Genomic DNA, 12909 nt, shown 5'->3' with positions numbered 1-12909 from the left:
AAAAACATGACGATTTGTTTTCAATACTACCGTGCTAAGCTAAAACGTAACAACTGCATACGACTTTCATAACAACATACGACTTTTTAAATTGCGAGGATAATAGGGATGGTGTTATGCTAAATGAAGTAGACTATTTTATTAACTTGTGTTTGGTTTAGGTATTTTCTATATAATTATAAATGTAGTAATAAATTCCTTCTTACAGATTTGTATTTTCCTTTTTTATTTCATGAGATGGAGCTATATTTCAAAGTAATAATCAAATTTGGTATTGTCATTTTACATTACTTTCCATTCAGATTCCCACAAGATGCTATTCGCAGAGAACTATGGAAAAAAGCTGTTGTGAAATTGAGTGGATGCCTGGCAAGATATCTAGAATATGTTCTATTCATGAGATATAACCCGTGAGATAATCATACCCGGTCTCCTATATGTAGATACATTTTTCCTATCATGCTTTCACTGAATTAATTTAACAAATACACACATTATCTGAAAATGTTGATCATTTGAATCCACCCTCTACTGTCACATATATGTAGGTTCTCTCTCAAGCCATTTCCGTCAGTAGAAAAGAGCGGCAAACATATTAACTCACATTATAGACGGGTCTAACGCGAATTATATTCAAGTACCTTGATTTACCGACGTAAATCAGTTTCGTTTCGTATAATGTGAGTTAATATGTGTTCAAAACGCGAAAGTTTAAAATATTATAAGAGCGGCAAATAAGGCAAATTTAGAAAATGTAAGCGCGCGAACGGCTGTGGTCCTATACAAAATTTTAATTTTGCACCTTTTTCTACTGACAAACTTGCTTGACCGGCTATATACATATAATATATTCTGAACTGAAAGTGGGGATTTGTTGTGACTCCGCCTGTTCAAATATTTTTGACCCGATTCGTGTACCCATGTAAATTTTGCAGACTGTATAACCAGTCCGATTTCTAAGATCAAGTTCGCCATACATTTACTATGGCGTACTTGATCTTAGAAAAACGGACAGACTATACCTGAACGTGACTTCGCACTGCCATGCAGATTGATAATAAAATATACAAAATACTTATTATAGCGGAATACATTTATACAACAATGATATATTTACTTATGTTGAGTTAGTCTGTCATGTCATAACATTTTAACTAGTTATCTTTTAATCTGCATTAAATTATTATACGTGAATTATTTGACTGGTTCTTCACTGTATGGCATAAACCTATCCCTGTCCAAGTCATATTCTAATCAAATATGAACCGCGAACTCTCAGCGGCCAGTACGTACAGCAAGAAGGTTATTAGCGGATTAATGTCGCTGATTGGTAGTTATTGACATTATATGCATTTCATCTACACTTAGCTATGTACCATTAGTGTAATAAAGATGACTCTTATTTTGTTTACCAGCTTTGATTACAGGCTCTGTAAACGCGTCGTCTTATTTGAATGTAGGCGTAATTGTGTATGTGTGCTAATTTGGCCCGAGAATTTGAACGGTAATGTTCCTAAAGGCGGTATCCACTGACTCCAATGGATTGATAACATCTAGTCTATTGACTTGTGATATTGGTAACACACTAAGTGATTGCGAATTGTGATTGATTCAGTAGCCATTTGATTTTGAAACCTATTTAATAGCATTTAGAGCCGGTTTTAGGAATACATAACTAATGGTCACTACCTACAGTTGATCGATTGATTATTAACGTCTATCAACAACTGTGAACTTTGAAACTTCGTGTACCTACCAGAATTTAGCGAATTTATTAACGGTGACAGACGGTTGTGTAAACGAGTTGTTTACAAATGTAGAGTATGTATTAACCAAAGAATATAATACTCACAAGGAGGTAGCTATTAACCATACCATCATCAGACAACGATTGTCAGGAATATTAAAACGCGTTTTTAATTTCGTCGTTTTGCGTATGTTCTGTCCCTCATGGGCTCACGAATGTGATGAATCCATAATAAAGGTAATTTTAAAATCTTTATTGAAAAAAAGGTTTTTTTCACTTTTTAGGGTTCCGTACCTCAAAAGGAAAAAACGGAACCCTTATAGGATCACTCGTGCGTCTGTCTGTCTGTCTGTCTGTCTGTCTGTCTGTCTGTCTGTCCGTCTGTCACAGCCGATTTTCTCCGGAACTACTGGACCAATCAAGTTGAAATTTGGTACACATATGTAAGTTTGTGACCCGAATACGGACATGTAACGTAAACAAATGAATTTTAAACATGGGGGCCACTTTTGGGGGGTAAATGAAAAAATGAAAAAAAAAATTTTTCAAACTATATCATGTTACATATCAAATGAAAGAGCTTATTGTAAGGATTTCAAATAATTTTTTTTTATAATTTTCGAATCAACAGTTTAGAAGTTATTCAAGAAAATAGGCAAAAAATGACCATTCCCCCCCCCTTATCTCCGAAACTACTAGGTCTAAAATTTTGAAAAAAATACATAAAATAGGTCTATACCTATAGATGACAGGAAAACCTATTAGAAATGTACAGTCAAGCGTGAGTCGGACTTAATTACAGTTTTTAATCCGACCCCTACGGATTTTTTAAAGAGATTTCACTCACGTTTCACATAAAAAATACATTGTTAACAGTGCCGGCGGATTACTTAGAGTAGTAGTTTTCTTAGAGTAATTGGTGATAATTTTCTGATAAGATAATCATTTTAAATATTTAACGGTCTTACCTACTTACGAGTAATTGTAAGGTCAAATTAAAAATAATGTTTAAAAAAAATGTTAAATTGAGAGCTAGCTTAAAGTTTTTTGTACTCGTCGACTTTAATGGTTGAATTAATAAAGACTTTGTAACCAATAAGCAAAACAAGCACGTGCTTACGGCACCACGTTCAGGGAGGGCACCAAAATGCCAGGTTGAAAAAGGTGAACAAATTTTAAAATTAGGGACAGACACATCGTTTTTACCACACGAGTTTTTTAGCTGTCCAAAAGCTAATTTGCAAAAATAATGGCGCGTAATTATTTGGGAAACAATCGGTAGCAGTAGAAGAGTCGTGATTACATGCATAGATTCGATTTCAACCCACTCTTTTGCGGTTCGGCGTTAGGTCTTATGCGAGGCCTTCTGCCTTACGGCAAAGTTGATCTTCTGCCTTAATTACACTTGGGCGTGGATCCAAATCCAAGCTTTCCTCTTTCGCAGCTGGGCCTACTGCCTTTCTCACACTTCGCCAATTCAATTCTAAGCTCTCTGCTTTCTTGCATATTTTATGCATGAAAACAACCTCGCTGAGACCCTTAAATATCGAGCCCTATGTGAAGCTAGGCTGATAGAAAACTGTCCCATCCCTTCTCTGTATGAAATCCTGGATTCGCGCCTGGTTGGGACTAAAATTAAAATTGCGTTTTTATATCGAAAAATTTTCGCGCTCGCTTCGCTCGCGTTTTCAATTACTTTATAAGGATATATGATAAAGGTGACATTCGGGTGGCGACTGCAGCAACATTACTCTGTTGCAACGTTACTGCTGCAGTACTGTCAACTTCCGTGATAAAATGATGTGACTGATTTCCATACTAAAAGTAAAAATGTACAACTGTCTATCATATTGCGTTTTTATATCGAAAAATTTCCGCGCTCGCTTCGCTCGCGTTTCTATTACTTTCTACGCTATGATAAAGGTGACATTCGGGTGGCGACTGCAACAGCATTAGGTACTCTGTTGCAACATTACTGCTGCGGCACTGTCAATTTTCGTGATAAAATGATGTGACTGATTTCCATTCTCAGCTGTAATGCGGCAATGAACTTCTCTCAATTTACCAAAAAATCAATGTAATCTTGATGACCCTAGGGAGAGGGGGCACCTAGAAATGCTTAGGGCATCAAAATATCTTAATCCGGCACTGATTGTTAAAAATTGTGTAATATACGGAACCCTTGGAACGCGAGTCCGACTCGCACTTGTTTACATAAAGGTACGCTTTGAATTTTAACTGGGTTTCCAAAATGAAGAGATGTAGAGTGTGTCTAAGCTAACTTTACACCGACATTAAGAGCCCATCAACGTGCACACTAGCGCCACAGCTAAATAATCGTGATTATTTAAATTTAATGAAAGATATTAAAAAAAGGGGGCCGCTACGTACTGTAATGTGTATTTAAGTACCTTTCGAATACATCAAACTAGTTTTTATGTTGCTGGATTCGTCAATCTATGCATCCAAAGTTAAAAGTAAAACGGCCGTTTTTGTTTTGAGTTTTGAGAGATCGACGAAACCAGCAACATAAAAACTAGTTTGATGTATTCAAAAGGTAGGTACTTAAATACACAATACAGTACGTAGCGGCCCCCTTTTTAACCGACTTCAATTTCATAGAAGGAGGAGGTTCTGTATTCGGTTGTGGCTATGTTTTTTTTTTATGTATGTTCATCGATTACTCCGAGACCCGTGGGCCGATTTGAGTAATTCTTTTTTGTTCGAAAGAAGGTATTTCCAAGGTGGTCCCACATTAATCTGGTGCTCTTATGATGATGGAATCCATGAAGAATTGAGGGAACTCCTCAATTTTTAAATGCACATGTAGGGTGATTTGGGTGTTTTCTTAAGCAACTCGAGCATTTTCTCTCGAAAACCACCAATTTGATGAAGTGGACCTGATGTTGATGATTGTTTTGATGATGATCATGACGATTTCTTAAAATGTACGACATTCGATTATTCCGAGACCCGTGGTCCGATTTGAGCAATTCTTTTTTTGTTTGACGGGAACTGCCTCCAAGAGCGTCCCATATTAATCTGGTGCTGTTCTGATGATGGGATCCGTGAAGAATTGAGGGAACTCCTCAATTTTTAAAGGCACATGTATGGTGATTTGGGTATTGTCTCAAGCAAATCAAGCATTTCTTCTTGAAAACCACTAATTTGATGGAGTGGACCTGATGATGATGATTGTTGATGATAATGATGATGATTTTATAAATGTAGATTACTCTGGAACCCGTGGTCCGATTTGAGTAATTATTTTTTGTTTGAACGAAGTTACCTCCAAGGTGTTCCCATAATATTGTTGGTTCTAATCTGATGACGGAATTCATAAGGAAATGAGGGAACTCCTCAATTTTTAAAGGTACGAATATGGCGACATCGTTGTTTTTTATAGTAACTCAATCATTTCCTCCCGAAAATAACCCATTTGATGCAACCCATGTGCAACTGTGGCCTTACCACGAGTTAGACACTACATATTCGCTAACGTCTTTCGTAATTTACTTTCTATACATCTCGCTCGCACTAATAGGATGCCAGTACGAGCGAGACGCATATGAAAGTAAGTTACGCACACGCTAGCAAATATGTCAGTGTTAGACTTATGGTAAGGCTACCGAGGAGTCAGGAAATGGCGGTTGAAGGGTTGGTGGTACAGGCTTCAGGGTCGAGGGGTTCCGTGATCAGGGGTCCCATACAACCATTTCCAGTCGCCGTTACGACGCGGTGTTGACACATCTTGTGTCGACACCGTCTGTTTCGGTCACAATTCCAGTCGCAGAGTCGTCGCCGTGTCGACACAGTTACCAGAAATGGGGAAGGGTCGACACATGACACAAAGTGACATAAAGTGTGGTCGCCGTGTGCACACATTGTTTCGAGTTTGCGACTACTTTATGCCAAAATCATTCGTTCATTCGTTCATTTTGTTCCTGTCAAATGGAAACTGTCAGATGGAAAAATACTTAAATAAAAATAAGTGACATTAATACGCCATCTCTAAAACGGATTACAAGACGTAATTATATATTGTTTGCATTTATATTACAATAGGACTTAAATTATTATGGGGAATTAAACTGCTCGAGTGATTTGATAAACTAAGTGTAATATAATCAACGCGCCACCACATTGTTTTAGTTTAGCCGGAAATGAAATTGTTTACTTCTCAGTGCCTGTGTTCATAACTATATTATTTGAAGCATTTTTAGTACTTCGATGCGTATACTATACTTAAATAACAGAAATAACGCTTTACATACTACGAAACTTGTTAATTATGATGTATAAATATGGTTTAAGGATGAGAAATATTGCAGTCACAAAGTAGTTGCAATGTTTCGACTTTGTGTCGACTCTGTGTTGACACATGACACGCGCTGTCAAAAGTAATAACAAAGTTACTGGTATGTTACTGGATTTGCAAAATGGCTCCTTGTGTTGATTTGTTTTCAGATATTCTCAAAGTGTAAAAATGCCGTGGTCAGAGATGGGCATTAATCGATTAACTGTTTATTCGACTAATTAATGGAATAAAAAAAGTTAATTCTCAAATTTTAATCGCGATTAGTTTAGCCGACCTAACATATTATAGATTGAAATTGAATTAATCTGAATATTAATCGAATAAATTATCGATTAAATCTCGATTGAAAGTTGACAGGGGGCCATTTTTGTACGTAAAAATAATAGAAATGTCTTGCATGCAGATGGTAGCAAAACACTTTGTCATAAAATTCGAGATGGGTGTCGATATATAGGTTTTAGGGAGTGCCGATTTCGAAAATAATGACCATTTTGGAATCCGAAATGGCGGCCATGCACTGTGTCATAAAAGTCGTCATGGATGTCGTTTTATACGTTTTAGGGGGCCCCAATTTTGAAAATGATGACCATTTTGGATTCCAAGATGGCGGCCATGCACTATGTCATAAAAGTCGTCATGGATGTCGTTTTATAGGTTTTAGGGGGCCCCGATTTAGAAAATGATGACCATTTTGAAATCCAAAATGGCGGCCATGCACTATGTCATAAAAGTCGTCATGGGTGTCATTTTATAGGTTTTGGGGGGCGCAGATTTAGAAAATGATAACCATTTTGGATTCCAAAATGGCGGCCATGCACTATGTCATAAAAGTCGTCATGGGTGTCGTTTTATAGGTTTTAGGGGGCGCAGATTTCGAAAATGATGACCATTTTAGATTCCAAGATGGCGGCCATGTACTATGTCATAAAAGTCGTCATGGATGTCGTTTTATAGGTTTTAGGGGTCCTCGGTTTAGAAAATGATGACCATTTTGACATCCAAAATGGCGGCCATGCACTATGTCATAAACGTCGTCATGGGTGTCGTTTTATAGGTTTTAGGGGGCGCAGATTTAGAAAATGATGACCATTTTGGATTCCAAAATGGCGGCCATGCACTTCATCATTAAAGTCATCATGGGTGTCGTTTTATAGGTTTTAGGGGGCGCAGATTTCGAAAATGATGACCATTTTAGATTCCAAGATGGCGGCCATGCACTATGTCAAGTCGTCATGGATGTCGTTTTATAGGTTTTAGGGGGCCCCGGTTTAGAAAATGATGACCATTTTGACATCCGAAATGGCGGCCATGCACTATGTCATAAACGTCGTCATGGGTGTCGTTTTATAGGTTTTGGGGGGCGCAGATTTAGAAAATGATGACCATTTTGGATTCCAAAATGGCGGCCATGGACTTTATCATTAAAGTCGTCATGGGTGTCGTTTTATAGGTTTAAGGGGGCGCAGATTACGAAAATGATGACCATTTTAGATTCCAAGATGGCGGCCATGCACTATGTCAAGTCGTCATGGATGTCGTTTTATAGGTTTTAGGGGGCCCCGGTTTAGAAAATGATGACCATTTTGACATCCAAAATGGCGGCCATGCACTATGTCATAAACGTCGTCATGGGTGTCGTTTTATAGGTTTTGCGGGGCGCAGATTTAGAAAATGATGACCATTTTGGATTCCAAGATGGCGGCCATGCACTATGGCATAAAAGTCGTCATGGATGTCGTTTTATAGGTTTTAGGGGGCCCCGATTTAGAAAATGACGACCATTTTCAAATCCAAAATGGCGGCCATGCACTATGTCATAAAAGTCGTCATGGGTGTCGTTTTAAAGGTTTTGTGGGGCGCAGATTTAGAAAATGATGACCATTTTGGATTCCAAAATGGCGGCCATGCACTATGTCATAAAAGTCGTCATGGGTGTCGTTTTATACGTTTTAGGGGGCCCCGATTTAGAAAATGATGACCATTTTGAAATCCAAAATGGCGGACATGCACTATGTCATAAACGTCATGGGTGTCGTTTTATAGGTTTTGGGGGGCGCAGATTCAGAAAATGATGACCATTTTGGATTCCAAAATGGCGGCCATGCACTATGTCATTAACGTCGTCATGGGTGTCGTTTTATAGGTTTTGGGGGGCGCAGATTTAGAAAATGATGACCATTTTGGATTCCAAAATGGCGGCCATGCACTATGTCATTAAAGTCGTCGTGGGTGTCGTTTTATAGGTTTTAGGGGGCGCAGATTTCGAAAAAAATGACCATTTTGGCTTCCAAGATGGCAGCCATGCACTATGTCATAAAAGTCGTCATGGGTGTCGTTTTATAGGTTTTAGGGGGCCCTGATTTCGAAAATGATGACCATTTTGGAATCCAAAATGGCGGCCATGCAGTATATCATAAAAGTCGTCATGGCTGTCGTTTTATAGGTTTTAGGGAGCGCAGATTTCGAAAATAATAACTATTTTGGAATCCAAGATGGTCGCCATGCACTATGTTAAAAGTCGTCATGGATGTCGTTTTATTGGTCATGGTCATCAATTTCGAAATCTGCACACCTGTTTCAAATAAGGTATAGGTAGATGCATCCTAGTAAGTCAACAACATCTATATCTACTATCGAAATGTACTTTTGATAGTACTTATGTAGTAGTACGCAATGTAATCTGAAAGGAATCAAGTAATATATATTCCTGTACCTAATGAAGAATCGACATTGATTTCTATTACTAGTAATTGTAGTATTCGAAAAATTGATTCCTGATTCCTCAAATGGAATTGTACTTAGTAATTCGGTATTGTTAGATTACAAAGTAATCTAGGAATCGGTAATCAGATTACAAAGTAATTTCAAGTAATCGTGGAATCAGGAATCAATTACGAAATGCCCATCTCAGACTAAGTAGCACTGCATTCAATTGATCTGTTTGGCGAACCGCGAGTTCACAGTTCGGGGCGAACTACTATATGTATAGGTTTTTGGGTGTGCAGAATTCGAAAATGATGACCATTTTGGAAACTAAGATGTCTACCGTACACTTTGTCATAAAAGTCGTCATGGATCTCGATTTATAGGTATTAGGGAGTGGAGAATTCGAAAATTATGACCGTTTTAGAATCTAAGATGTCTGCCGTGCACGTTGGTCATGGTCATCATTTTCGAATTCTACTCTTCCTAACACCTATAAATCAACATCCATGACGGCTTATATGGCAAAGTGCACGGCAGACATCTTGAAATCCAAAATGGTCATCATTTTCGAATTCTGCACTCCCTAAAACCTATAAAACGATATCCATGACGACTTTTATGACAAAGTGCACGGCAGTTATCTTGGATTCCAAACTGGTCATCATTTTCGAAATCGGGACTTCCTAAAACCTATAAAACGATATTCATGACGACTTTTATGACAAAATACGTAGCCGACATCTTGGATTATAAAATGATCATCGTTTTCGAATTCTGCACTCCCTAAAACCTATAAATCGACATCCGTGACGACGCAAGTTATCTTTATTTTCAGATCTAACAAATTGCTACAGAATACAAAGGACAAAAAAGAAGCCAGGAGGTAATGGAACAAGCAAAAATACAGATGATTCCACGACGCAATTGGGTGATTCTTAATTTGTGTCCAGATTTTTTTTGTCATAAAAGTTTTTATTTTTCACATACACAAGTTTCGTGACATTTCGACCTTGTAATTTTTTAAGTAAATGTTTTTGTTTATCTATGAGGATCTCACTAGAATAGTATAATCAAGGTATGTTTATATTTGATGATTGAAATAGTAACGCAAAATAAAAATTATATTTGTGTCTTATATTCCTGCCGAAGACTTTTATTTTACCTTTTCCTTCTACACAAGTTTGGCCAAGTAATAAGAATTTAGGGCTCTCAATTTTATTTTGACTTCTACAACAGTAAAGCTACGAGGCCATGTTTGGTATCGTTTTCGTATAAATTCGCAGTGCCAAATTTAGTTAAGGTATCACATTGACACTATTCCGAAGTAAAAACATATAAACTTATTAAAATACTTTCTTTTAAATTCCTCTTCACGCTTAAACTGCTGAACAGTTTTAATTTAAATTTGGTACACATATATTTTGAGTCCCGAGACAGGACATAATAAGTTATCTCAAAAATCATCCTTTAAAGGTGTGAAATGAGGTGTAGGGGGGAATTCAAAATTGACTTCTTGAAGTTAATACTGTTTAAGTTTATGTTTGAAGTGATGTTTTTTTATCATTTTTAACTAAATCAAAGATGTAGACCATCCCAAATTTCATATAAATCGGTTCAGCGGTTATTGATTTCCCGTACAAATTTCCACGCCACTTTTCACACCTTCAAAAGATGATTTTGGTTATAAGATCTATCGTATGTCCTGTTCCGGGACGCAAACTATTTCTATACCAAATTTCAACGAAATCGGTTCAGCGGTTAAGCGTCAAGAGGAGTTTCAAAAAAACCGGCCAAGTTCCTGTCATCTATAGGTAAAGAACTATTTGTGTATTCAGACGGACATACAGACGCACGAGTGATCCTATAAGGGTTCCGTTTTTCCCTTTTGAGGTACGGAACCCTAAAAAGATTTTTTTTTATTTTATGCAATTGTGTCAATGTGATATCTTAAATGGATTCAGCACCCCAGATTTATACGAAAACGATACCAAACACGGCCTAGCACCTTCACTGATATAGATATATCAAGATAAAATTGAAAGCCCTAAATAAACTTTCAAGAGCGGATATCTCAAAAACTATTTAACATATCGAAAAAATTGACTGAATAAACTTGTAACAAATTAAATTAACTTTCATTTTGTATAAGTGGCCATGTCGCTGAGATGCATAGTTTCCGAGATATAATCGAAAAACCGGAAAATGGGACCTTCAAAGCCCCCTTTCTCCCCCCCGCTCAAGGGCTACGGCCGGGGACTTTTGATATGTTCACCTCCTAACTTGTCAAACCGAGTTACGGAGTCAAAAACTGTGTTCCGAGCATTTCCCTCTACAACTTTTGGAGCATTCGTTGCCTGACCTAAGTAGCTTATTGCATTTCTTTAAAAACTTTTCTGTAAAAGGTTGACGTGTGTTGGGTGTTTATATGGTTTCGGTCGATTATTATCATTTGCATTGCCCATGATGACTTACTAGAATACGAGCACACGAGACACTAATAGTAGTTTGACAAACCTTGGTTTTCCAGAGGTATTTTATATTGACATTTGCTGTCACAAATTTGCTGTCAGATTTAGTCGCAAACCGCACGCAAAGTGCACACAAATGTGTCGACACCTTGTTACGGAAAAGTGTAGACACGGCGACGACACTTTGTTTCGAAACAATTCTAGACACATTGTGTGGACTCTGTTACGACACATCTGACATTTAGTTACCACTTTGTGATTCTGCGACTGGAATGGTTATATGGGGTTGATGTGCTGTGAGGGTGAGTGATCTGGGGGTTGAGAGATTGGGTCAGTGGCGGGGCGGAGGTTGGATTTTGTGTTTGTACATGTATTAGTGATAGGAATGATTACGAATTTAGTGATACGCATCATTATTCTTTTCATTCATGCGTCACGCGTCACTCATTAAGCCGTGAACAATGCCTTACAATTAAAAATGGAAAAATAAAAACTTTTACAAAAAAAAAAGAAAACCGACTTCAAAAAGGATAAAATAAAATAAAATATTATCCGTTTTTAAGTATATGCGTTACCAACTGATATGTTTGAAGTCGGTGCCAAGACAAATAGTAACAATACCGGTCAAAAATAATCAGCTTTATGTCTATAAATCACAGTACAACTGTACTAATAGGTATTATAATGGTGAACGTAATTCTGTCTGTCTCTTTGTCACCTTTTCAGCTAAACAACTGCCATGTACACTGGTGAAATTTGCCATGCAGGTAAAAAGTTAAAGCCCTGTAGATGGTTGTTGAATTTTATATTTTGAAATCAAGTTCTCTGGATAAAAGGCGGAAAATAACTCAGTCCCAATCCCACACCTGAGTACTATGGACAGTTCGAAAATTAGTAAAAATTGCTCTTTAAAAAACATGTCGGCAATCACACAGGTTTTATACTAGTACCGACAAACATGGTACGGGCTGCGCCAAGGTGGATTAAATTGTCAGTGGGCTCTTAGGTATCTACAGAAAGTATGATCATTGCTGTCATGTAAGGCAATCCAGCGTACATACATATAGCCACATTGTTATCGAATCGCCCTAAAATCATGGTATGCTTCAAAATTGGCTTGGCACCGACTTCAAAAATATCAGTTGGTAACGCATATACTTAAAAACTGATAATATTTTAGTTTATTTTATCCTTTTTGAAGTCTGTTTTCTTTTTTTTTGTAAAAGTTTTTATTTCAATATCTTTCGTTAAATTTAAATAATCACGATTATTTAGCTGTGGCGCTAGTGTGCACGTTGATGGGCTCTTAATAAAACAAAGTGAGGAAGTGTATGTTCTGTTCAAGTAAGTGCAAAAGTTAGACCGCTTATATTAGGGCCGGTACAGCTAGACGGACTGCAACCCGAATGCAACTTATATGGGAACTGCACGCCGAGACGTTGCAGTCGGCGGGCAGTTCCCATACAAATTGCAGTCGGGTTGCCGTCCGTGTGTATCGTGTGTATCGGCCCTTACTCTTTGGTTTTTAGATACTATACTTCCTAATATATACTCTTTGCTTTAGACGGACTCTAGGTAGGTTTTAGGTCCTATATATTATACTATACTACTCTTTGGAACGTAGTGATTATATTAACTTTGTTTTGAAAGATTTGCCAGAGCTGTCGGCA

At 37.5% G+C, this 12909-nt stretch overlaps 1 protein-coding gene across 1 annotated transcript in view; it reads left to right on the top strand.

Moving 5' to 3' along the window:
- Positions 1–12197: 12197 nt before the first annotated feature.
- The window catches only part of LOC134797373 (slowpoke-binding protein-like), a 6415-nt gene continuing 5703 nt past the window's right edge, over positions 12198–12909 (top strand). The window contains exon 1 of the mRNA XM_063769595.1: positions 12198–12217. Within this exon, the coding sequence (XP_063625665.1) occupies positions 12198–12217 (20 nt within the window). The remainder of the gene's footprint in view (positions 12218–12909) is intronic.

The sequence above is a fragment of the Cydia splendana genome, chromosome 15 (assembly GCF_910591565.1).
Source record: "Cydia splendana chromosome 15, ilCydSple1.2, whole genome shotgun sequence".
Classification (NCBI taxonomy): Eukaryota; Metazoa; Arthropoda; class Insecta; order Lepidoptera; family Tortricidae; genus Cydia; species Cydia splendana.
Note: the sequence above shows the minus strand (reverse complement) of the source record. Positions and strands in the feature narration are given on the sequence as shown.